This window comes from Acinonyx jubatus, chromosome A1 (genome assembly GCF_027475565.1).
Source record: "Acinonyx jubatus isolate Ajub_Pintada_27869175 chromosome A1, VMU_Ajub_asm_v1.0, whole genome shotgun sequence".
NCBI lineage: Eukaryota > Metazoa > Chordata > Mammalia > Carnivora > Felidae > Acinonyx > Acinonyx jubatus.
Window position 1 is genome coordinate 186,635,602 of NC_069380.1, and position 26,537 is coordinate 186,662,138.

Below are 26,537 nucleotides of genomic sequence, written 5' to 3' on the forward strand. Positions count from 1 at the left end.
AAAGTTCAGACCACATCCCCTGCTCATCTGGGTTTGAATTACTCAAAACATTGAATTGGATTTATAAAGGGACACCATATTGGACAATTAGAGAACCTTCCACTTCACCCTGGAAGGCTAGATGTAGACAGTGAATATGAGTTTTTACCTACATATCTGAGGGCAGACACTGAAGAGAAGATTCACATGGAAGGGGAATAATCCTTAGAGATTTTACCTTCATGAACTCAAAAGAAAGATGAATTAGCCATATCTGCATATCAGACATGATGTGCCTGGTTCCTAAGACTGTGCAAATACCTAAGTATTTCTAAGGGTGTAAGAGAACAGTTAATAAAAGGCTGATGTATATCAAGACCAACCTCATGTTGCTAACAGTCTATAACTTGAGATAAGGTCTGTACCCAACATGTGATTATATTAATCACAAAATTAAAATGTAAGCACAAGCCAGCAGGAGTAAAAGAGCAAATTCATAAAAGAAAAAAAAAAGTGGCATAAAAACCCCCCACAGTGATCAAGACTTGACCTTGGGGAATTTATATATTGGATTAAGAGGTCCGGAGCCAAATAGAACACCAAATTTAAGTCTTGTGCTTTTATAAACCATGCCAAATGTATGCCCTTGTCATTTCATCATATAAATTAAGCATGCGCTTTTAAACACCAGTAACTATCTTAGAATAAACTTTTCAACGAGACTTTCTCAAGGCCTGTGTTTTGCTGAACATTGTGCTAGGGGCTTGGAGAAGATGATTAGATATTCATGGCCTCAAAGGGCCTACAGTCTAGTTGTGGATAATGAAGACTAACATAGTTAAAATCAGAGCAAAAGGACCCCGCAGCATCTACTTCTGTGCTGTGCTGGATGGAATATTCAGCACTATTTTTCAGAGTTAGAATAAGAGAGATTAGAAGCTGCAGTGAAGGTGGAATCAGTTTTGACAGAACAGTGTAAATCTCAAGAGCACAGGCTCTGATGTCTGACACCTGAGGGTGAATCCCTGCTCAGCCAATGGCAGTTATATGGACTCAGGGAAAGTTGGCTGACCTCTCTGAGTCTCAGTTTCCTCACCTGCCAAATGGTGGTATGGGCAGTACCCTGAGATGCTCTCTGTGAAGACTGGGTGAGTTAATGTTCCACTTTCAATAAACAACAGTTATTTTTATCATTACCAAACCACCACCACCTTCATTACCAGGCTTTGGAGGACGAGAAGGCGTTAAGAATGGGCACAGAATGAAGCCAGCATTCCAGATGAAGGAAAGGCAAAAGGAGTGAAGGTCTGGAGATGGGAAAGAGCCAATGTTTTGCTTCTAGGCTAGGGAGGACTAGCTAGACCAGAAAAGAGAGCAGTTCTTCAGATGTGCAGGGAGAGGAGGTTGGATATAGAGGGTAGGACCAGATGATGGGGAGAATCTCTTGTAACCCCCATAGAACCCTGTACCTTAATTCTGGGAAGATAATGTGCCTTGAAAAGTGCTGGAGAGTAGTATCAGTTTGTTGACTACTGGAGCAACAAGAGGCTCAAAAATTATTTGCTAATTGAGGGGGTTGCAACATAGGAAATAAAGATGAATCTTCCTTCTGTCTTTGCAGCCCATTCAGCATCTTTATTATAAAGGCTGCAAAACATAAGTAAAAACCCATAACAATTAGGCTTGAACTATTTCTCAGAGTTGAGTCTCCCCAGTGTTTCTGTAGACTCTAAATAGCTTATCCCTTTTTTTCTTTGCAGACCCCACTCACATTATCGTCAACCAATGGTCATAATAGGACAGGGGAAGCCAGGTTTTAACTGTGAGGGAAAATAGATCAGTGAAAGTTGTTCATTTCAAGGAGTAAACATTTTTTGTTTCTGTAAGAGAGAAGAAATCAAGGCCATGAAAAGAAAAATAGTCTGAATCAGGATGTAGATTGGAGAACAAGCATTAGCTCTATAAGGAGACTCTGGGGCTTTTCAATATTTAGGATACTAGTATTTATCTTCTTTATTCCCCAATGGGATATGTTTTTAAATCTAAGGATAGGATTAATTATCTTAGGAGAATCTAATCTCTACCTTCATGTTTTAAACTGCAAGCAGGGAGATGTTTTAAACATTATGAAAAGAAGAGAAAATCTCTCCTGACAAATAAATGCCTTGAAAAATTAGATATTAGTACTAGTCAAGTGTTCTTTCTTTTCAGAAATATTAAAATTGCATATTAGAATGGAAGGAGCCTTATACTATACTTCCTCCTAATGCCACAAAAAATAAGACTTTAGGAACAATTTCCGAGACAAAAGATTATATGAAACATCCAGTTCTTCCCCTTATGGGAAATTTCTTTTTTTTTTTTTTTCTTTAACATCCCAGGCTCAATCATTTCCTAATGTGAAATTACAGATTTTTCAAATTACCATATAAAACTGCGAAAAAATTACACTTGTGACCACAGAAGAGATAGCATACACTATCAATTTGATTTTAAAAGGCATACATCTTTTATACTACCTGTCATTTTTATAATGCCTTTTACAAATTTAATCAATACATTTTAACATTCTATATACTTTAAGTGCAATATACAATAAATATTCAAGTTTCATCTTAAACATGCTTTAGCCTTTAAATTGTTAAAACTGCAGTGCCCTTTCAATCTACTTACATAATGTCATAAAATATACATTTCAAGGTAAATGAAGTCAGCTACTTCAATTTAGTCCCTCAAACTGGTAGTAAATGAGAGGTTAACACTATGGTGCCAAACCCATTATTGAGTAAATTTAGCACCTTGGACAGCTCTGTAAAATCTTTATTGCTTTCCTGACCTGCTCGTCATGTTCTGTCTGTGTGTTCAGTGGCTCTCAGCTCTGATTGAAAGGCAATATATTAGATCCCCAACACAAACACGCTTGGGGGCTAGTTCACTGGGAGCGTAATGACATGGAGGTGAGAGCAATTTTCTGGTCACCAAAATCCAAGCACCTTGCAGGTCCATTGCACTAACTCATAGAGGACCCAGAAATTTCCTTTCTCCTTCCCATTTGCAGAAATAACTAATAGAAGCTGAATCACAATGGCAGAGCTGAACCAAATGTGGGCTCTCCCTTAAATCCCAAAGTCCATACTGCAGTGAAGGACATTTTAAAATGGGCAAGGTATCGTTTAAGGAAATCACTTTCAGGGCAAGAAATCCAGGTTCGCTGTCTACAAGACTGCTGGTCTGAAGTGCTGCAGGGCTGATGACCCACCTATGGCAGTGTGCCTACTGGGAAAGCATAACCCAGCTCCGTGGATAGAAGAAGGATGTAACTTCATAAAGCAAGATTCACATGTTTCATTTTCAGAGGATTAAATGGTGATGAGAGCTCTGGGTATTGAATAAGCAGAAAAAGAAACAATTGGATTATGTCACTGAAAAACCTTTATAGTCAAAAATATATGAGAGTAAACTGTATAGCATACACGAGTAGCTGAAATTTTTTCAGGTTTATAAAAACTTCAAAGATCTTGGAGTTTATTTTGAACTTCCCTCCTCCCTGGTTCTGTGTAATTAATTAAAATAAGCACTGGTCTGAGTCCTCAATGATAGTGTTCCAAGATTGAAATTCACAAGTGCAGTTTCCAACTGTACCTCATCTTGTTTTTTCCCTAAAATGAAAAGAAAGAAAAATACCTTCTCTGCCAAATCCAAACACTGGCATAAATATTTATTTGAAGAAATAAATGAACATAGACCCAGAGAAGTCAAATCTTAGTAAATAAACTAACTTGATCCTGTTTTGTTTTAATCTTTCCTAAACGCCATGAGGTTTTAGTGAAAGCAGCACGGGCCGAATTTGATATGGGGATAGGGTTTAGTGTGCCCATACTGTAGTAAATTATTAACTGGTGTGGTCAGACAATACGGCAAACAAAAAGTGGTAAATTATCTTGTAGCTTGCATTAAGGAAAAAAAATAAGTTATTTCGGATGTATTGATTCAAACCTCATTGATTATATAATGCTTTTCATTCCTTATATAAAAAATAACTGAACTGTTTTACAAACGGGGTCTAGCAGCTTAAGGCTCAATAAATGTTTATTGAGAAGTGAAAACCCCTCTATCTCATTTTTGAATTTAGGACATTATATATGTCATAAGTAGTTACTGCAGTGTGACAACTATTTTATCTTATATTACAGAAAATTTAAAATTGAAAAATGTTAATATGTATCTAAAAGCTTGTCACTTCAAGAGTTGTTCAAGGATTTTTGAAGAGGCTATGGTGACAGCAAAATGAATGTAATTATATCCCTATTTTCTGATCAGCATCTACAGTATACGAAAATCGAATAGCACGGCTTCTCCATGAAGAAATCTATTGTGTGAAATATTTAAAGTTTAACTTCTTGAAACTTTACCCACAGGAAAAAAAAAAGTAAACATATCTTCTTGCAAATCACCTCTGATAATCATGCCTGTATGTTTGGTTCTCTGATTAGCCTCCATTTTACAAGCCTAACTTTCCTCTTCATACTCCAGTTTAAATGAATATGAAGAAAATTAGGTCAGAATGAAGACAGAGTGACTTCTTTTGGTTGAATGAAAAAAATTACCACCACACACACTTTTGTAGAGTGTGCTATTAGAAACAAGCATACAAGCTAAATACAGAAGCCTACCTAAATGAAAAGAGGGAAACATTTTTCTTCAACTAGAATGAAAAGCAGAGCATATATCTAGGATGAGAATGAATGAGCAAATGGGGAAAATGACAAACAATACTGAAATAGCAAAGAATTGCTGTAAAAGAAACAGACTGTGCCAGTCATGAAAATTGGTGCAGAGGGAGCTTCCGGGGGCAGGAGAATCCTTCTGTAAGAGCCTCTGACAAACAGTGCATTGCCCCAGAATGTGAGTTTACTCCATCACTCCCTTATGTCATGGCTCTACCACACAAGGGAGATAAACAAAAGAAGTTTAATGCTACATGCTTCTAGTAGCCAAAGATTGATTGGAAATCCCTCGAAAATGACCTGTCTGATAAGGTCATGGTTCCTGGAATAAGCAATTAAGTACTAAATAAACACATCTTAGGGATTCATAACATGCACTGAATGACATCGATTGTAGTAATCTAGTAAATGACCTCGCAATTGTATTCAGCAATAAACATATGAGTGCTTTATCGTGCCTATGGCAGACTATTGAGTGATGTATTTTATCCTGCAGTACCAATGATGCTCACCTTTTGACTCAATTAAGTGTGTATGTGAACAGGGATAAATTGGTGATTTAACAGCATTCTGGGGTTTCCCAAGCTACTGCCTTTAAAACAGTGTGTTGACAAAGTATGACGTGGTCCTGTGAAGAGATGAGGACAAGTGGCCTTCACTCAGACGACTGTATCTGCTTTTCTCTTGACAGGAAGTAATACTCAAAAGGGCTGCAGACCTGGTGGAAGCGCTGTATGGGATGCCACACAACAACCAGGTGAGCGCGACTATTGAAGATTCCTTATTGTGTTGAAAAAGGGCGAAAAACACAAAACCACTTGCATGAGTTCTGTGTCATCCAGACATGAGACATAAGGCTATTCCTTTCTTTCTTATTCTGTAAATCTCTTATTACCTTTTCAGTGGAATCATTTCCTTACGAGAATAGGTACTCCATTTAAAACAAATTTTCCATGGGAATGTACTTCATAATTGAGGAAGAGGGTTACCAGTGTTTTATTTTATTCCTCTCAGGTTTTCAAGCAGATTTAGGAGGAAAAGGGGGTTTAATTTCCTCTCCTAAAAAGAATGATAAGGCCTGACTATAATTGTCTGCTTCTATTCACAGAGCAGCTCCATGTATATGAGTCAAACTGCTCTAGAAACTAGGAGTCTGGGCAATCATTCACTCTTTTTTTGTGTGTGACTTGAATCAGTGTCCAGGAGACACAGTTCCACTAATACTCAGGGACACAGATAGTTATCTATAGCCTTCCCTTAGCTTTAGTACGTACGGGAGAGGAGTTGTAGCCTCTGTGTGTGTGTGTGTGTGTGTGTGTGTGTGTGTGTGTATGTACCACCAGAGTTCCTGTGTGTTATTGGCTGCCGGGTAGGGGTCTGGGGGACACCATGATGCTGTCACATGCGGGTAGTAATATGGAAGGGTAGTAATATGGGGCTAAGACAATGGCCTTTCAAAGTCAGTCAAACAAGGTTATGAAGCCCAGCTCTATCCCTAATAGGTTAGTGTCCTTATGTGAGCTCTTGGCCTCTCTCTGAGCCTCAGTCCCCCATTTGCGATATGGGCCCATTATGATGAGACTTCTTCCCAGGTTTGCTGAGAGGTTGCAGAAGGTAATGCAGTTAGAGCACTGGAAGCCCTGAGCACCAGGCCTGTCGTATAGTAAACACTGGGAAAAAATGGTTTTCCTGGGAGTATGACTAAGGGTAGCTAAATGGAGTATTGTTTTACTTTGCAGGAAATTATTCTGAAGAGGGCCGCTGACATCGCAGAGGCTCTGTACAGTGTCCCCCGCAACCACAGCCAGCTCCCGGCCCTCACCAACACCTCGGTCCACGCGGGAATGATGGGCGTGAATTCCTTCAGTGGACAACTGGCTGTGAATGTCTCGGAGGCGTCACAGGCCACCAATCAGGGTCAGGAGCCTGTTTCTCTCCCTCCCCATTTCCTTGCCCCTTCCCAACCTCGGAGTGCTCCCCACTCCCCACCCCTACCACTTATTTGGCATAAAACAATTTTTATTTAAAAACATCTTTTTCCAAAAGGGGAGATTCCTAGTTTCTGTGTATCAGATATTACTGTAGAATTTGGGTTATAGCGCTCGCAGCTGGCAGTCTGGTTCAGGGGCTAGAAAGGAGGCATGCATTTAGCCATCTCTCCATTTGACTTTTCACCATAAACCATGAATGACAGATCGCAAAGAGGGTTGGAATTAAAGTTCTGAGGGGCCAAAGCACATCATCCTCGCCCAGGGAATAGGAACCTGTTAACTCCAGGGTACATCTCTTAGATTGGGATTTATTTCTGCTCCAAAATGATAATTTATAGGCCCTGCATTGCCACTTCTCACGGCCCTGCTAAGTATTTATGATCTCCTAAGAAATGTGTGTTTTGCTCGCTTCCCATTTTAATCACAGAGCTAGCACTACCAACCCACACACATGAATCACCCAAGCCCTTCCCTCTGGGATGCGGCAGCGGGGCAAGAAACAGAGCCCTTCCTTTCCCGAGGCTCCCAGGATTGCCACCCTCATCCCGGTTTCACCCCCACCCCTCAGGTTTCACCCGCAACTCAAGCAGCGTGTCACCACATGGGTACGTGCCGAGCACCACCCCCCAGCAGACCAACTATAACTCCGTCACCACGAGCATGAACGGGTACGGCACTGCCGCCATGTCCAACCTGGGCGGCTCTCCGACCTTCCTCAACGGCTCAGCTGCCAACTCGCCCTACGCCAGTAAGTAGACTTGTGTGTCCTGCACTTCTGCGCGTGTTGCTCGGTTAACTGGGCGTCACGCTGTGTGGCCCACTGTGTAGGTCTCCTCAGTCTGAGGACCCCCACCACTCAAGGGGGTCCCAGGTGATGCTGTGAAAGGCGCCGTTGTCTCTGCCCTCCCTTCCTCACCTTCCTCATCCCAAAGTCTCCCTCTTGGCCAGAACTGTGCTGCAACCCGAAGCAGTGTTGTGATGTCATCGCCAGGACCCAAGCTTCAAGTCCCGTTGCAGAGGGGTTTGACTCCTGCTTCTACCAGTCACTGACCGGTGGCCAGGCGCAAGTTCTCTCCTCTCTAAGTCTCAGTTTTCGCATCTGCAAAGTGGGGAAGGAACTAACACCCATCCCGTACAGTTGTTGTGAGATAAAATCGTGCATGTGATGAGCTTGTCCTGATGCCTGGCCCACAAGAGGCACGTTCAGTAAACCTGAAGAATCATGATGATGGAATCATAATAATAAGTTATGCTGCTACTGCAGCATAGTCCCAATAGTGTAAAACTTAAAATCTCTCCCTTTAGGAATATGACTCCTTTTTTTTTTTTAAATGCTTGGAATTTTTCTCCTCTGTGCTTGATGTGTACTTAAAAACAAATAACAACAACAGACCAAAAAAAACAAAAACAAAAACAAAAACCACTTTATTTTTTCCAATAATTTGGCAAGATGAAAAAAAACACTCACACATGTACAAGAATTATTTTTTGGTGCCATGTCCTTCCTTGTCTTAAAGAAGTTGAGCTTAAAGAATGTTTTGGTGCAACATTTAGATTGTATCTAAAGAACCTCAGGGAACTGGCATCTTTACTTATAAAATGTCCTGGGCTGTGTTTCTACAGTCTCTTTATCTGCCTCTGACGATTTTTACATAGATAACCAAGTTTATCTTGGACAGTGTGGGTAACTCTTCTGTTTTGTAAAATGAGGCCAAACTCTTAGACATTTGTGGAATGATAGAAGATGTGTTGTTAAATGAAAGAATATTCATTATTTTTTAAAAACGAGTCTTGGCTAAAAAAAAACACAAAAAACCTAAAAACCACGCTGTCTCTAATATTGGAAATGTGGAGCGTTCTAATCCTTTGAAAGAAGAAAGGTCATTCTTGGCTTTTGAGAGTGGTTATTTCTGAGAGTAATACTTAGAGCCTTTTACTTTCTGGGTGATGTTTTATGCTCTGTGTGTGCTAAATTTTATATTTCCACTTTATCTGTTTGGAATCAGCAGCTTTTTGAACATTTATAATTTCCCCAAATAATCTGCATACATTATGCCTGCCTACTCAAGAGTCCGTGTTTGGGACCAGTTTCACATTGGATTTTGATTCATCGAAAGGTTGTTTCTCATAGATCTATCATTTCGGTGTTCTCCCATCTACTCAATCAGAAAATGTTTCAATCATGACCTGAAAATTAAAAGGTGGCATTCTTAATTAAATCAATAAACTAATTGCTATATGGTAGCAATTCAATTTAGGGGCTTGGATTGCTGTCTTCCCAAGCCGGTGCAGACGCACAGCAACTTCAGCCTGAGATTGCATCTGTCGGACTGTGAAACTTCCAACATTTAATTTCCATTAATTGATTTCCTCAGTGCTCACAAATATAGTATTAAATTCTCAAATAGGCTCTCAGATGGGATGGTTTTATCTGCATAAATGCAAATAAAACAATAAACACAAAGCCCAGCTGATTTGAATTTTTGCTTCCATAATATTTAATTATTCATAAACCACTCATGTTGAAAAATTCCAAACAGAATAAAAAATAAAATAAGACATTCCACTGGTGAACACACTTTCTGGTGTGGTGGCTGGTAACTAATAACGTTATAACAAATGGAGCTGCTTGACTATATTTCACCCTTTCCTCTGTTAACCACCCCCCTCAAACTCCCCACCTCTAAATACACATAATGATCGCATTTGCCAAGGAGATTAATTGCCTTCCTCAGTGAACCAGCAGGATTTCAAGTCTACGAATATTTAAAAATCAAACCTCCAGTGCAGGAGTTTTGCAATTTAAATGGGTGTTATTATTGAGCGTATTTTCACATTTACAAATCCTAAGAGATGTATAAAAATGCTGGCCTCATTAAAAGAAAAAGTACAGTTTAGAAAATGTTTGTGAAAACTCTGAGGATGGCGGCTCTGTGTTCTGCTCCGTAAAGCATTCCGTGCCTTTGGATTGTGTAGTGCCGAGGGCTGATTACAAGGGGTCATTTCCCCCTGATGGCAATTGCTGCCTATTTCCCATTTGATTCCCGCTTCCCTAACTTTCCACAGCCAAGAGGCCAAGGGAAGGCCAGCCACCTACACAGCATTTTAGACTCTCTGGGGGGCTCATGGGAAGGAGACCTTTTCCCCTGGTTATCTGTTTCCTTTGCAGGGTGGTGTAGTAGAAAGGACACTGAATTTGGTTTTGGTTCCTGGCTTCCCTGCATTCTAGCTATGGCCCTTGGGCATGTCACTAAACTATTTTCTGAGACTCAGCTTGGTCGGCTTGCTCAGGTATAAAAAAGATGTAATAGGCCCCAATTGAAGATTGCTTTGGCAGTGACATAAGATGAAAACGACATGAAGATTCTTGTGAATGATAAAGCAGTATGTAATGTTGATTACATAACGTGAAAAATAATACAGTAGAAGGAAGTACTTAGAATTTCAATGAAATGCCTGAAAATCACTGGGCAGGATTCATACTTGTCCCCAGGAGATGGAGGAAATAGAAGGTGAGTGTATGAAAATACTGGTCTTGAGTGGAGAGGACTCACTCTGTACCAAATCTGTCTCCTGAAGTAACCATGAGACTATTAGCAGCTAGCGAGATATGGATGGCCAGGCTGAAAGGACCGTGTTGGTAGAGAATGTGCATCTACCAAACTCATGTCTCCAAGCAACTAGGCTTTCTCCCTCTCTGAATTGCCAAAATTCTCCCATCATCGATAATCCACATTCCCACTACTACTAGACTGTGAGTATTTGCATAAAGCTCCTATCCTACTGCCTATTAATTCACAAGCATTCATGTACAGCTCCATGGGGGATAGAAAGAATTTGGAACTTTGACTTGTAGTTTTGCGTTATCCACAAATGTTGCTTGTGGCAGTCTGTTTGTCCACATGGCCTTCCACCTACCCTTCTTCCTCACATCTCTCATTCCATTAGTGACCACGCTGTCTCAGGCTGGCCTCCTCCTGCCTCTTATATCCCCAGCCACTTTGCTAGAACCTTAGTTCAGGCCCACCTGGAATGCTTCCCTTGACTCCTCTTCCATGAAGCTTTCTTTGGTTCTCTTCCCTGCCTCTGCAGAATTGGCAGGCTCACCTTTGTCATTATTTTGTGCTACTCTATCCCTAATGAGAGCACTTTTGTTTCCTGGCCTGGGATGCCCCAGTGCGTAGCACACTGCTCGGCACATAGTAGGCCCACAATAAATACATAAAAGACCACCAGCAATGAAAGGTAGCACGTGCCAAGTACTAAGTGATGAAATCAGACAAGATCCCAAGAGTTCGAGAAGGGTCATGCTGGAAGGGTGGCCTGAGCAGGGTGGCTGGGTGAAGGGCCTCATCTCAAGATGCCAGCAGAGGCTGATTTCTCCTTTCCCATTGCCCCACTCAGTCGTGCCATCCAGCCCCACCATGGCCTCCTCCACAAGCCTCCCCTCCAACTGCAGCAGCTCCTCGGGCATCTTCTCCTTCTCACCAGCCAACATGGTCTCAGCCGTGAAACAGAAGAGTGCTTTTGCACCAGTCGTCAGACCCCAGACCTCCCCACCTCCCACCTGCACCAGCACCAACGGGAACAGCCTGCAAGGTAAGCCCCACCCACGCCAACAGAATGCCCTGACTTCACCCCCTTCCCCCGACCCCCCAGGGCCTGAAGCAGATGCGTCACTGGTGCAAGGGCATCAGCCTTGGGCCAGCCTGCCTCTCTGTGCCCTCCTTTCTTTTGTTCCTTTGTGTTCACTGTCCTTGGCCCTGGGCCCTAGCCCCTAGCCCCACGCATCCCTCCTCTACTGGAATTGCCTGAGCAGTCCTCTTTCAACTCCAGCAATTCTGTTCAGGCCCGGGATTTACTTGAGAATACTGTTTCCACTTACTAATGTCATCATTTCTCTTTTCTCCTCTTTCATTCCCTGTGGTCGCCATAATCAGACCAGTCTTTTGTGGACTCTAGCAAGTTCTCCACTGCAGGGTCTCTCCCGGGACTGGCATTCTCCTGAAGTAGGTCACTCAACCTTCCCTACCTGTTGACTGTGTCAGCGTGAACGTATGTGGGTCTGATCATGGGGAGTGGGTGAGCCATGGCCTGACCAGAGCCCTGAGGTTAGAGCATTATAGACCAAAGGCCCAACACTGACTATTGGGAACCAGAACCCCCAAAATATGACTAGAGTATTCTGGGTCATATTAAAATTGTTCAATATTTGTCCCCATCACGGAATATGGAAAATAAGACTCACCAAGAATTGAGGTGACCTCTCTATTCATTGAGGGAAAAAAACCACCCTTTTTAAAATGGGTCCACTGTGTCTTACATTTTTCTCATGTGCTGGTACCGTTGACCTGCACAAGCTCATTCATCCCTCACAGCAGGAGCGTGTGTTGGGCATTCAAAGCCCCTACGTTATGGATGAGAAAACTCGAGGTTAGGGAAATTATGAAATTGCTTGATTTCTGGCAGTAGTGTGTGGCCAAAGCTGGCTTCAAACTCAGGCTCAAAAATTCATCTCCTCTTTCTTTCTCCCAAGCACTTTATTACTCAGAGGTGGGTAAAAAGGATGCATCCAGGATTCCTAAGGCATCTGGCAGGGAAATAAGATCAATAAAATAATCAGCTGCCATTTATTTAGCACTGAACCGTGTTTCAGGCGCTGTGCTAAGCACTGAGCACTCTTTATCTTACTTAATCCTAACAACTTCCTAGTGAAATATGAGGATATTATGATCTCCATTGTACGGATGATAAAACTGAAGTTTAAGGAGAGTAAACACCTGCCTAAAGGCACAGCCCGTAAATGGTGGAGATGAATATAAACCCCAGCAGAGTCTGCACCCCTAACCCCCACACAGCTCCCCACAGTGCCTTCCTTCATTGGTTGTCATGCCATCTTCACTGATGGAGGTCAGCCATGGGGGTCGAGAGGGGTCAGGAGGGTGGCATACTCATCTGGGATTTCTCAGCTCTGTTTCTTACACGCACACACACACACACACACACACATATTATGTGTATGTATGTTATGTATATGTATATTGTTTATGTTATTTGTACAGAGTATACATGTACTCGGTACTGGATGCTTTGCATTGATATAATCTTATATTGATTCTTTCAAAGAAACTATGAAGTCAGTACTATTCCCTTTATATAGATGGGTAAATTCAGGCCCAGTTTGCTCAAGGTCACACGGCTATAAATAATAGAGCCGAAATTGAACCCAAACTGTGTGACTCCAGAACCTGAGCTTTCTAATTACTCTGCCTTTCAGACTCCATACAGGCTCTGCTAAACATTCTTCAGAAACCTGCTGGCAAAGCTGCCCAGCACAGCCAAAGTCATGCCCAGTAAAACATGCTTGTGTCCCTCCCTTGAACATGCATTGGCAAAGCCATCTTCGAGGGCAGAGGAAAAGAATCTGACAATGGAACTACATTTCAGACAATATTATTCACAATGCGTCGTGCCCACCCCTACAAAGGGGAGCTACCCATTCATACAAATCTGACTCTTTTTCAGCTAAAAAGAATGCTTTGTCACCCTCAGTACACCTCCGGCTGGCAAACTAAGGATGTAATGCCTAAGTATAACTTCTAGTTTAAATAAGGATAAAATATATGGAAAGCAGAAATCTGCCATTCTTGAGTTGCTTACCACCACCCTCGTTAAACATAGATTTGATATCAAAATAAGGTAGAATGGGGTTTGTAATCAGGAGCTGACAGGTGGTGCTTGAGAAGAAAAGGCCCATAGCTCTTGGAGGGTCAGTAGCTGTATTACTGGCCAGCGGTGACATAAGCAGGTAGCCCTTAGGCAAGGCCAGGTCTCTTCTTGCTGTGTAGACCAAGCAGGGAGCAGGAAGGGACTCAGCCCAAACTGCAGAATGTCCTGGATTTAGGGGACATCTCTCTGCTAGTGTGTGTGTGTGCGTGTGTGTGTGTGTGTGTCCGCATGCATGTGTGCATGCACGTACACACACGCACACGTGCACGCACAGGTGCTCTTAAGTAACAATGAAATGGCTTCAAAACAAGGACTCATACAGAGTTTGTTCATTTGTTATCCAGGGCATTTCTAACCCAAGTCTTCACAGGCTCCAAGAGTGCAGAGACCATTCTCCCCTGTTCTGATAAGTGGCTGAATCACCATCTCTCTGTCACATTTCTCACTTATGGCTGCACAGTGGGGAGGGTTCGAGGTGAAATTCAGGGCCACACTTTGTGCTGGATTTGCTGTTGTGGACGACATTGCCCTTTCCTTCTAATTCAGCATGTGTCCAGGGGTTTCTTTCTGCTGTTTTTTTTTTTTTTTCCCAACACAGTCATGTACCAAACATCCCTACCTTTGAGGGATGCCAGGGGAGGAGGTATGAGTAGAGAGATTCAAGTCAAATTAACTGACACCATTTTCCTCTAAGCTGTTCTGTCCCTCTTCCTGCCCACTCCACTCCCAGCCGCCACGCTCACCAGGGCCCCCATGCCTGGAATTGCGCCTTGGCCCTCTGTACCCAATGCCTGTGGCCTGAGGTGCACTGTGCCACTGTTTCCCGGGAGCTCCTGCCTGAGGTCTCGGAGTCTCCCCTGACAAAAGGGACGCTGGGACATGGGCTCCTACACCTGTAACTGGAGAATGACCTCATCGTTAGCTTTCTAAACTCTGCTGGTCTGTAGAGAAAGGGCATAGATGGGTTACAGAAAGGGGGTGGTGAGAGCCTCTGAAGTGTGACCTTCCTCCTTCTTTTCATTGTTATAGTAATTTCACGTGGGCCCTCCTAGTTCAGAACTGTGATCATTAAGACAGGGCAAGTGATAAAAGAAGTGTTGATTAAGCAAATTGACCATATAAACAAGATCAGAGGTGACATGTTTAGGCTGTTGAGGGTTTTAAAGACCTGTGTACCCCCAGCTACCACTCTACTAATTGTACTGTTTGTTTGTTTGTTTGTTTGTTTTGCCAACTCCTTAAAGGCCTTTTTCTCAGCAGCCCTGTCATGGCCTCCTCTAGTGACTGCGTGTATGTTTATTCCCCAATGAACATGTACTGCAATCTCCCATGATGGTGATGACGATGGTCACAGCCGCTGGCATGGGAGGGCTTGTTCCCAGCCCGGCTTCTGCATTATATCATGTATTCTTCCCAACCATCCTTGATGTAGGGTGCTCCTTGTCCTCCTTCTACAGATGCAGAAACCAAACCTTAGAGCCAAGATGGCTCATCCAGAGGCACACAGCTAGCAAATTGGAAGAGCATGGGGTCAAAAGCCCGGCAGACTGATTACTGTGTAAGCCCTTATGCTATGTGGCCACACTAAAGTCAAGCCACTGGGTGAGGTTCATGTGGACTGCAGAATCCTGACCTTAAAATCTTTCCCTGGGGTAAAGGAAACATAACACCACAGTAAAGCAGGCAGGTCTGTCTGGGAGAGGCTGGGCACCCACCTGTGGAAATTCAGAGGAGGGGAAGATTAGGGGGAATTCAGAAGAGCCTCACAGAGAAGGGTGCCGTTGAACTGGACCTTGGAGATAGGGCAAGGGGGACTCAGACAGAGGGAGATGGGGAGGGGGCATCATATCAAGCAGAGGATTAAAGATAACTGGAGCCAAAGAGTAATGTACAGTAACCAGCAAGCCACTCGGCATCCCGGGGCACAGGGGCCAAGAAGTGGGGATAAGGTTAAGCAAGGAAGTCATAAACTCCATTCTTTACAAAGATTTTATGATTCAAAGTTCCTACTGCGATTCCAACTGGCTTTCTTTACCAGGTAGATAAAACCTTGGACAAATTACCATATGTCTGAGAAACTTTTTTAGGATAAAGCAAATCTTATCTCAGCACTTCTGGAGTCTCAGAAGATATACTATTAAAAAAATGTAAGTGTTGTGGTCAAACAAATCTAGAAAGTGGTGCTTACTGAATCCCTGTCTTGGAGAGACACAGTGTACCTAAGTTTATTAAAAGCTCTGAGACATCCTGCAGTTAAACAAACAAACAAACAACAAAACAAATAAAAAGTCTTCTATGTAGTTCTTTAAACTTATTTGCCCAGAGAACCCTTTTCCAAATGTGAAGACCAATTATCCCATGGAAAACTTTGGAAAATGTGGCTGTATTTTGGATTTAAAGAGAAAATGCAGAGAAATCTTCTCCATTCGTATCTAGGTAAAGTCGTTGATGAATACTGATCCTGGCTCCCCAGGTGTGTCTGTTTTCATAGGTCAAGGGTTCGAGTGACCCACTGTGCCCAGCCATTGTCCTGGAGAGGTCCTCTCCCTTCTCCTAAGGCTTATGCTCCCTAGAGCATGGCTACTATGCAATTTCAGGCCTCAGAGGACTTCATTAATCAAGAGAGAGGCAGCCCCAAGGAGGCTGTCACCACGCGATTGGACCTCCCCCCAGGGTAGTGATTTTTAAACCCTAACCATGTCCTGGACAGTGTCTGCAGTGAAAAATTAAAAACAAAAGACCAGAGTGATTTCACAAAAGTTGTACCCATGCACTGAATTTTTTCTTTCCTCACCTTATTATAGCTCAGGGTGGCTGGCCCTACCTGACTCTAGATATCTTGCAGTCCCCCAGCGATCATGTGGAGTTGTCTTTTGCGCCGTGTACATGCTCAATTTGTGCAAGATATCCCCCCTATTCTGTTCCTGATTAGCTCATAATTCCTACACATGTGGTGGTTCGAGGAAGACCACATTCCGCCCTCACTCCAAATTCTCCCAGCTCTGCAAAACTTTTCATTTTGTCTTTGTTCTTACCAAAATGTGAAAACCCTAATGAAAAATGCATGGCCTTTCAAACCAATAGTTTTCTGAGCTTCTGTCAGAGAACATGATCACCCTGCCGCCGGGGAAAATGGCAGAGCCACCTCGGTCTGATGATGTCCTGTGAAGTTTGGCATGTGTTACTCTCTGACAGTGTTGTGTCTTTGTGGAAATCTTCATGGGCCCCACTTGGGCAAGTCAGTGTGCCAGCGGCTTTTCTGGAACATTCCAAGCTTCAAACACCCATCCCTCTCACCCACGTAAGTAATCTTGAGGGTTGAAGCACAGATACAGGAAAAACAGCTCCTATAAACCCAGGAGCTTCCCTGCAGTCATGCAGTGGGATTACTTTATAAAAAGGTCTCTTCACAGGTATAGCGGCTTACAGACTACAAACAGCGATCTTGTCCTAAAATGTATTCATCAAGAAGTGTTCTGCATCTGGAGTTTAGGAAGTCACAGAAGAGATGTAGGGAGCTGTGACCCCAGTGTTCTATGCAGAGTGTTGGGTGCAGGTACATACGGGTCTTCTTTTGGAGAGAGATTCCATGGTGTCTGCTAGGCTCTATGAGAAGTCTGAGGGCCAACAAAGGCACAGTAGGAAGGTATGGACAGGCCAAAGCCTCCCCCTAGATACGCTCCAATATGTCTGTTTGTTTTTAATTTTAACTGTTCACTAACATGTATAAACTGGGCTGTTTTGTATTTTAAAACATTCAGATCTCCATCTTCTCTTGAAAGAATTCAGAAAAGCTGGTGGTTGTGAGCAGGCATTTCTGCACAGTGGTGTTGGGGGAGCCCGCTCTAAAGAAGGCATGCCCTTGGCAGAGTCGCTTTGATCCCTACCAGGGCACATCGCTCACTTATGTTCCCAGTCTGGGCTCCCAGGGCATTGGAGTCTGCACCCTCTGTCATCCAGATTAAGAAGCACTGTTAGCTATGGACAAGCACATCAGTTAGCTTTGCTTTATAACTTTTAATGGGGCCCTAGATTGCTAGATCTTTTTTATTTTTTTTTTGTTTTTTGTTTTTTTCCTTCTGGCCATCCAGAATTTAAAAAAAAAATCCTGATGTTTTCAGGGCCCAATTAATAAACTTAATAAATGTTGGCCAGACCCACTGACCAAATCAGCAGGAAGTTTGTCAGTTGTCTGCTTTGCTTTGCATCGTATTGACACTGCCTGAGCTACCTGGCTGGCTGTCCAATAGGGCACTGCCCTTTAATGCCAGGCACACAAAGTAGATTTTGGTGGAAGGCAAAAGTAAGATTTGCTTCTCTTGCCAGAGGCTTAGAACTCCCACAGAAAGACCTGTCTTTAATAAGGGTGCCGGAACTCACCTCCAGCCTAGATGAAAGATCCTTAGGGAGGCAGAGCCGGGCTGAGCTGTCACAGTGCAAAGAGCCCCTGCCCCCTTGCCTTTGGAGCTATAGCATCTTGGAGTTTCAAGTTAAGGCTTGGGTTGAAAATCTGAGCTCCCCGTTTCAGTCAGATCTAAGGCTCACTTGAATCTTAGGGGGACTGCTTTTCCAACTGATCTCGAATCTTTGGGGGTTTAAGTTGGCCTGCATTTGGCAAGAGACACTTCCTGTTTCTAAGAAAAATGGCTTATGAGGGCTTACAAAAAGACTCCAGGAGCTTTTGGACTGCAGAACGGCTCTTGCAAAACAACATTTGGATGATTTACGTGTATATGAATCAGAAACATGTGGATTAAATTTCCCTGTGAATACAGATGGGTTTAAAAATTAACGGAAAAAGTGTTTGGCAAAATACATTTTTTAATTGAATTTAAAATGTTGGGGGTGGGGGAGGGGAAACAAGACGGGTGTGCGGACTGCAGGGCTCAGAGGCTCACCTAGCCTCCCCGTGTCTGCAGCAGGATTTGTAGTAGTTGGGGTTTGCTTTAAAAAAGGCACATTCTTTTGGACATGAGAGTTGGGACACGAAGAGAGCCACTTCCTAGACTCAGTCATCACTGACAAGGACATCAATTTAAATTTAGAGTTGCCAACAAAAAGAAAGCAATGACTTTCTCATCTTTGGAAGCAAAAGATGGCTGCCTCTTGCTTCTAATGGACACATCGCTCTTACTCCAAAATATTTCAAAGTTGCCATACTGTTTTAACTTTCTTATAGACATCCCTTCATTCCTCATGCTCAGCATATGAAGTATGCTGTATGGGGTGGTGCCTTTTTGATGTAAGAAGAAACACAGACCAGAGATGTTAAACAATTAGCATGAGGTCACACAGCTAGTTTGGCAGCAGAAGGGATGGGTTAAAAGTAATAGCAGCTAACCTCTATGAGGTCTTTACTGGAGCGGACGCTGGGCCAAGCACCACACATATGTTATTTTATTTAAATCTCCAACAACCCTAAAAATATCACTGCCCTTACAAATACCGTTAACTGCATTTTCTAGCTGAGGAAGCAGAGGTTCAAGGAAACAAGTAACTACCTCTGGGAGACATACTCAGAAAGCAGGAAAGCCAGAGGTGGAACAGTGGCCTGTCGGATTCCGTGCTTTTCTAAATACCACTGTGTGCGGGCTTCTAACTCAGAGCACTTCCAAAGATTTTTTGATTACCCCAAACTGATTTCATTTCCCCCAGGATCTCACCCCAGCTTTCCTAGGCTATAATTTTCTAAGAAAGTGGTCAGACCATTCCAGAACCTTGAGTGCAGCAGTATAGGAGACATCCTGCAGGTTCATGCAAACCGCCTTCCCCTCCTTCTCCACGTTTTCTCCCAGCTTCATATTCCCCAGAACAAGGCCTGAGGTGGCTGGCATTTCCTTCTCCCCGGTATAAGGGATGAAATATAGGCATTCAGATTGCTGTTCTAGTATTCAGTCTTCGCAAATAGCACAGAGCCGTGGGATGAACTGGTTTTTTATTTTATATTACGGAAGTCACAGGGAGTGGCAAAAAGAGGGACACATTGGAAATTCTCACTAGTTTGCAAGGTTTGGGGCTGCAACTTTCCCAGCGATATTCAAACTCTGCAACTTTCCAGTTATATTTTAAGATCGAAATCAGATTTGGAGGGATGTTTAGCATCTTCTGTTCCATTAAAGACACATACACAGGCTGACTTATCATTTTTAATAAAGTACATGTATATTTTATAACAAAAACTCACTCCAGGGGAGATGAGAGCACATTTGTGACTAATATTCAACCAACATAGTGGTGTGTGGGTGTTTTTTCCCATCTTTTTTTTTTTTTTCCTCAGTGAGAATTTTGGATGCAAAACCATTGACTTTTGTCTTCTTTTTCCACAGCGATATCTGGCATGATCGTTCCTCCCATGTGAAAGAATTGCCTTGAAGAATTTTATTAATGAAGAGGTTGGATTCTGCTACAGAGAGTAATCTGATACAAGTCCCCGAGTGGAACTTTTAACTCAGGCCTTTTTAAGAGGAATCACAATAACTGCAGATTTTTAAACAAACAATATCACCGACCTTGCAAATACTGAAATTGGAAGGGTTCTGCAAGTGCAGTGTTGGTTAAAAGTTGTACCTCCCAAGTATTTGGGGGATATATTTATTCTGTGTTGATAAAAGCAAATCCACTTTTTCATTTTCTTTCTTTTTTTTTTAAGCTTAACTCTGCAATCATTTGTCTTTTATAAACCGTAAAGCTGTATACAAGGGACACTATAAATAAGACTCCATGTTTTAATTTATGATGTTTTTAAAGCTGTGTAAAGGGAGAATGAAGTGGTGATATTTACAAAAAAGTAAAAAAAAAAAAAAAAGAAAAGAAGAAAAAAAAAAAAAAAGCTTGTATGGGACAGAATAGGAATGCCAGTTAGATTTTTTAGAAAACTAAGGGTCGGCTTTTGCGCCTTAAAGCATATCAAATGGTAGTTAGCTCAGACAGTGCATTTTCAATATCTAACTTAACATGCCATCCCTTAGCAGTGCAAGCTTATTTATCTCTTTTGTATTGTTGTCTTAAGTAACTGTGTAAATAAATGCAGCCTGGAAAGTTAAAAAGTGATGTAAGTGATCACATTTTTCCCTTCTACTCAAAAATCCAGTGCCTCTAGACAGATTGTTAAAACTGCATATTTAAACCTGATATAATTCTCTCTTTTACTTATGTCAACTTCTTCTGAAGCCAATGGCCTCTGGAGAGCTTGATGGCACACATACTGTGTGAGAATCCCCTATGAGACTGCACGGAACAGGGTCCAGGCACAGAATTAGAATTCCACATTTTGCCCTCCAGTCATCAAGCCAAAATCCCACTCACACGCCACCATTTGCAAGTTTAAAGTTGACTCATCCTAAATGCTGACTTCATACCAATCCTCCAAAAGCTGACAAAAAGCAACATGGCAGGTATTTCGGATTTCCCATTTGAGATGACACCTCTATCGGTGACCCTCACCATTTGTAATATAATAGATTAGAGGGACAGGTTAAGTGCTTTGGAATTCAGAGTAAAAGGAAATTGGGAGAAAGGAGAAGAAGGTTGAGAGCTCCAAAACATAGTTCTCTGTTCTATGGAATTTTTGCTCTCATTATCTGGGAAGTGTTCTTAAAAGTAAGAATAAATAGCAAAGACGCAGCAAAGCTCTGAGGATGCGTTTGCCTGATATTTTTTTCTTTGCTGTTGTGTTTTGTATGTAGTTATAAATACTGTAGATTTTTTGTGATTTTTGCCAAAGTCGTCGTTCTATTTATACATTTTAATGTCTTAAGACAGTTTTTCAATATCACAAAAAGATTTTACTGCATATTTTGCAAAGAAAAAAAAAGCTCACTACCTTTAGCTTGCACATACTTGCAAAGTTAATTAAAAGGCTTTTTGTTTTCAAGGGGATTTTGTAAAATATCCATATAAATAATGTATTTATCTTTGGAATTTGTACATTGCTTTCCCCTTCTTCCTTTTCCTCCCACTCCCAGGTTATTTTATTGTGTATGTTTGCTATGTGAAAAGTGCGTATTTGTTTGGTCACCTACAGTTGTATTAGCTGTTTCAATGTGATTTTTAAACATTTCATTTATAGTTATTTTTAGTTTTGTTTTAAACCATGCTTCAATTTTTTTTATTTCCACCCAAAAGCCATTGTCTATTTTTGTATTATTTGTAAGTTAAGAAGTTTTTTCCAATATATGGCAAAAAAAAAATAGTAGCATATTATTCTTGTAGCATTTAGTTCTGTAGATTAAAAAAATGTATCCTTTGCTTTGGAAGCTTACAAAAAAAAAAACCCTAATGCTGTTTTACTCTATTAATATGCATGGAATCTCTCCCTTTGGAGTGACGCATTTTGTGCATTGAATTTCGGGGGAGAAACTTCATAGAAATCAATGAACATACTTTCTTTCCTAAGTCTGCTTGTATATTTCCTCTGTCTTTCACATAAATATAAACCAGCAGATTGGATGCCTTAACAATGCAAATCATATTCATTTCACTTGTACATTGTAACTGTGCACCAGAACTGTCAGTCATCACTAACATTCTAAGAAAAAAGAAAAAGAAAAAAGAAAAAAAAAAACAAAGAAATGGAAAAGCACAAAAGAACTGTTTTGTTACCTTAAGACAATGTAACTTTTTCTAGTAGAGCAAGAAATTTACAACAATGCTGCAACTGTGCATGCCCCCATATGGATTTTGCAATGGTTTTCACTAGACTGTCAGAGTGCGATTTTTATGGGTTGGGGCGGGTGGGGGAGGGGGGTTGTGGGAGGGAAGGGAGGGGGAGGAAAGCTGATTTTTCAAGGTGAGAAATAATAATAATGATGATTAATAATAATAAAAAAAACTGGAAAATGTAAGCAAGGTGGACGCATTGCTTCTCGGTACTCAGAAAAGTTGTCTGAATTCGTGTGGTAAGCGCTGGCCTGAAGATGTATACAATTTAAAGCCATATTTTGTCTGGTGAGCCCCTTAACTGTTTGTGAAGGAATGGTCAGCCGGTGAGGTGTCCGGCTCAGACCCTGACAACAAACGCCACCCATCTGTCAGCCATGTGTAGTGGTTAGAACTTTTCTTGAAAGTCCAAAGAGCCTTTAAAATGTGTATAATTTGTATTCTGTTGCCTCTATTTATATTGATTAGATGAAAAGATGTTCTGGCCCTCTGACCCTCTTTCTTCAACACAAAACTTCTACAAGTAAAAGATGTTCCCCTAAATACAGAATATGGCTTTAAGAGGAAAATGAAATAGAGAATTAAGATTTCAGTTTTGGGGGAAAAATACAGCTTCTGGATGACTGGATTGCCTAACACGCCCTGGCCTCACATTGTACTAGGATGCAGCTTAACGAAGTCATCTCTGAGTCTACTAACCTTTCACCTTCCTATCAAACTTTTTGAATAGACACACACTGTACAGTTCAATTGTTAGAGAACCTAACTACTGTAGAGATTGTTATAATTTTTTTTTTTTTGCAAAAATTCAAGCTGTAAAAACTTTTCAACTTTCACAATATTTAATTAAAGTTACTTCCTGTCTGTGATGGCAGCTTCTAGTTGTGTATTCATTTCAATAGTTCAGATGAGCCAAAGTCCAACATATGTAGAAGGTCTGTGTTTGCAATTACTCAGACCAGTGTTGACACCCAGAGAGAAGAAATCTGGGTAGTCCTGAGACACCCACTCTCTTTCTTTGTAAATCCTTGGGGATTTGCCAATCTGGGAATGCAAATTGCACACGCACAGCGTACTGCTGCCCTCTGGCGGCAGCAGATGGATGCGCACATGTGCACACTGGCCCACAGAGGAGCCAGGAGCCTCAACGATTTTACCAGCCAAGCAGTGCAATCCCCCTATAGTGACTGAATTGTGAGTCCAGGATCTGGCCATTGTAGAATGCCATCCTCCATGCTACGAGTCTGAACCAAGCTCTTCACATACAGCTGCTAATTAGTCCCAGTGAGCCTTCTGGTCAATTAGTTATGTGCCCTGGCTCATTGATGAGGAGGCATGTGTGAACTCAGAAGCTTCTATGATCTACAGCTTTAGATCCCTTGTGGATAAGACACTCTGCTGGATAAAACCAACCTCATCTGGAGTCAAACGTTCCCCAAACACCCAGTAGGCACCTTCTCCTGTTAAATGGTTTCACTTTAAATTCTATCAAAACCATGAGTCTTTCCAGTTGTCCGCCCAATGCTTTCCCTGCTTTTGCAATTGTTGGATATGATAAGGTTAATGATGCTTGTAAAAGGCCTCAAAAACTTAGCAAATAAGCCATAGACCACAGAAACTTGATGACCAGAGCTAATAGGCCATCACACAACCACCATCTCGATCATTTGTGGTGGGCATCGTTGATACACTTTTGCTCTAGAATAGAGCCCAACTGGAAGTAATGAAAGAGTGTAATGAACAAGTTAATAAGTAGAGAAGCTATCGTCATTTTCTTAAAAAGGAAATACATGTTGCTTAGTTTGGTCATTTAGTATACATTTTCTGTTGTTTTTGGAATTCTGTATTAGATGCACATCCCTGTATTCTATACAGAAGGTAAAAAAAAAAAAAAATTAATAAGAGGCCCCTGTCCCCAGAACACTCACAGTCTCAGAAAAGACAAATCTATGCCCATCAAAGCAGTTTAGAAAGTTGAGAGTGACAGACACATGCGTGTCACACTGCCCCACCGTAGAAAACAGACATCTACACCTCTACACACTGGCCTCCACTTTCCTTAAGGCCTATTTCTTGCAAGCGTTCATTCACTCATCCATTCACATACACTGTGAAGATTTACTATGCACCTGGCACTGGGTGAGGTGTGATAGATTCCACAGTGAGAGCAGTGACGCTGGTCCTGCCCTCATGGAGCTTATAGTTGAGTGGGAAACAGATGTTAAGCCACTACACAAGTCCATACTAACAAACGCACAATGACAATGAAGAAAAAGTCCAGAGTGCTCTGGAAGTATATTACAGTGGGATCTGACTTAACCTGAAGGGCTGGGGAAGGTTTCTAGAGAAAGTGACATTTCAGAGGAAATGTGATGGATTAGGTAACCAGGTTAGGGCAGGCACCTTAGGTAGAGGGAATGAAGGCACTTGTAAGGATGTGAGCTTTGGGGATGGATCTGTGCATTCAGAAACAGAAAGGCTCTGGGACTAGAGTGTGCAGATGTGAGGAGGACACTGCAGAACTTGGAAAGTTCGATTCACAACACATACCGAGCACCTGATGTATGCTGCTTGGCACTGTACTAGATGCTACGATACACAGGGAAACCAGTCATACTTCCTGCCCATTGGGTCCAAGTCTCAGCTCAGCTTGGCACATAAATTCACAGCCCTGTGTTTGCTGGTAAAGCAAGAGGGGGTGAGCTGGGGTAAAAGCAGGGAGCACCTTGCTTGCTCTAGGCAGTGGCACCCACATGGGAATGTGGGCCCAGTGAGGTCCATCTTTCATTTTTCAAGAATGCTATATATATTATTGGATTTTTTTTTTGGTGTGAAATTTTCATTTTTTAAAAATGTTGTCATCTAATCCAAAAATAGTGTTTTAAAAACACTTCATTGGGCATACAAAATCCATGAGCCTCAAGAATGTTAGTTTGGGACTTCTGGCCAAAAGACAAGTTACTAAAGGAGATGTTTACACAGCCTGACATGAGGGTCATAGTGATCTGCCCTATCCATGGAGATCAAGGAACACTGCAAAGAGGGAATGCCTGAGCGGTGTGAATAGGAGCTCTCCGAGCAGATAAAGGCAAGTAGACCATGGAAGGCCATGGTCAGTGCCTTTGGCTATATGAGAAAAAAATAACTAAAATTAATGGAAAGTAATGGGAATATGGGAAAATGGAATATGTAATTGGGAAAAAAAATCTGTATATTCTGCAGTGGCCACATTCAATGTGAAAATGTATGCATCATTCTCCCCCCATCTCCTTTTGCCTTGCAGAAAGACTCCCACAAGTGAATTCACTTTTAGGTAGACTTCTAGAGAAGTAAAGTCTCTCCAACACACCATGCTCAGGACTGTGCCTGCCTTAGCATGCTTCATATCACACACTTTCTCAAGACTGTTGCTGCTAGAATTATTACCCTCTGTCTCCAAAATCATCAATTTCTCCTTACTCAGAAGTACTTTCTTATCAGCCCACAATCCAATCCCATTTTAAAGGAAAGAAAAGAACTATTTGACCTCACTTTGGTTTCAATGTGCCACCTTTCCACTCCCTGTTATAGCAAGTGCCCTCAGAGGATTTGTCGGAGTCTGTTGTCTTTCCTCCTTCATTTCTCTTCTTTTGCTCTCCATATGACAACGGATGTTTACTGTAACCATGAGTGGTGGTGAGTCACAGACGTTGTAAACAGGGATCAAACATATATTTCCCTCATTGCCACATAAGGAATGAGTTGAAGAGAGGCAGAGGGGAAATGGAGGGTAACTAAGAGGCTGGTGCACATTCAAGGCAAAAAATGAATAGCTTGGACCAAGAGGACAGAAAGGAAGAAAATAGATAGGATTAGAAGTATTGAGCATTGTGATTGTAGTCAACAATAGTGTTATCATATACTTGAAAGTTGCTGACAGAGTAGATCTTATTTGTTCCTACCACAGAAGGAAATGATAATTATGTGACGGGATGAAGGTGTTAGCTAACACTATGGTAGTGATCACATTGCAAGATATAAATGTGGCACCTCAAGCCATTGTACACTGTGTAATTTGAACTTACGCAACGGTTTATGTCAAATATACTCAATAATTTTAAAAAATGGAGAAATACTTAGCGAGAGAGAACCACCAGGATTTGGCAACCGATGCAATGTGGGGATTGAGGGAGGAAAAAAGTCAAGATCAAACTCCATTTTCTGACTGGGGCAACTACTATTAAAGATACGGTTGATTTCTTGGGGTGGTTTCTTTGCTATAAAGCTGTGGAGCTGGGTGGTGAAATCCCTTCCTATTGTTCCCTGTGCTTTCCTTCCCTCTCCCAGCCATGATCTTCTCCAGAGGCTTCTATATTTACATTAGGAATGAAATTCAGTTTCCGGAACTGGAAATATTTTGTTACTTTTTTTTTTTTTTTAACTTAAGCATCAAGCAGTTTTATCTCTTTTCTCT

General features: G+C 41.9%; 1 protein-coding gene and 1 long non-coding RNA gene across 9 annotated transcripts in view; one reads left to right on the forward strand and one right to left on the reverse strand.

The window, feature by feature from the left end:
• EBF1 (EBF transcription factor 1) overlaps positions 1-22,953 on the forward strand; it is a 388,437-nt gene extending 365,484 nt beyond the window's left edge. For 4 of the 8 annotated variants that reach the window (XM_053199629.1, XM_027033273.2, XM_027033265.2 and 1 more), the window contains exons 12-17: positions 5,398-5,463; positions 6,446-6,623; positions 7,266-7,445; positions 11,102-11,296; positions 11,638-11,706; positions 19,753-22,953. In XM_053199629.1, coding sequence (XP_053055604.1) covers positions 5,398-5,463; positions 6,446-6,623; positions 7,266-7,445; positions 11,102-11,296; positions 11,638-11,705 — 687 coding nt within the window. In that variant the 3' untranslated portion in view covers position 11,706; positions 19,753-22,953. The remainder of the gene's footprint in view (positions 1-5,397; positions 5,464-6,445; positions 6,624-7,265; positions 7,446-11,101; positions 11,297-11,637; positions 11,707-19,752) is intronic. The other 4 variants (XM_027033277.2, XM_027033289.2, XM_027033299.2 and 1 more) reach the window with 1 other exon arrangement.
• LOC128311044 (uncharacterized) overlaps positions 1-26,537 on the reverse strand; it is a 416,015-nt gene that overhangs the window by 12,796 nt on the left and 376,682 nt on the right. The gene's annotated exons all lie outside the window — the stretch shown is intronic.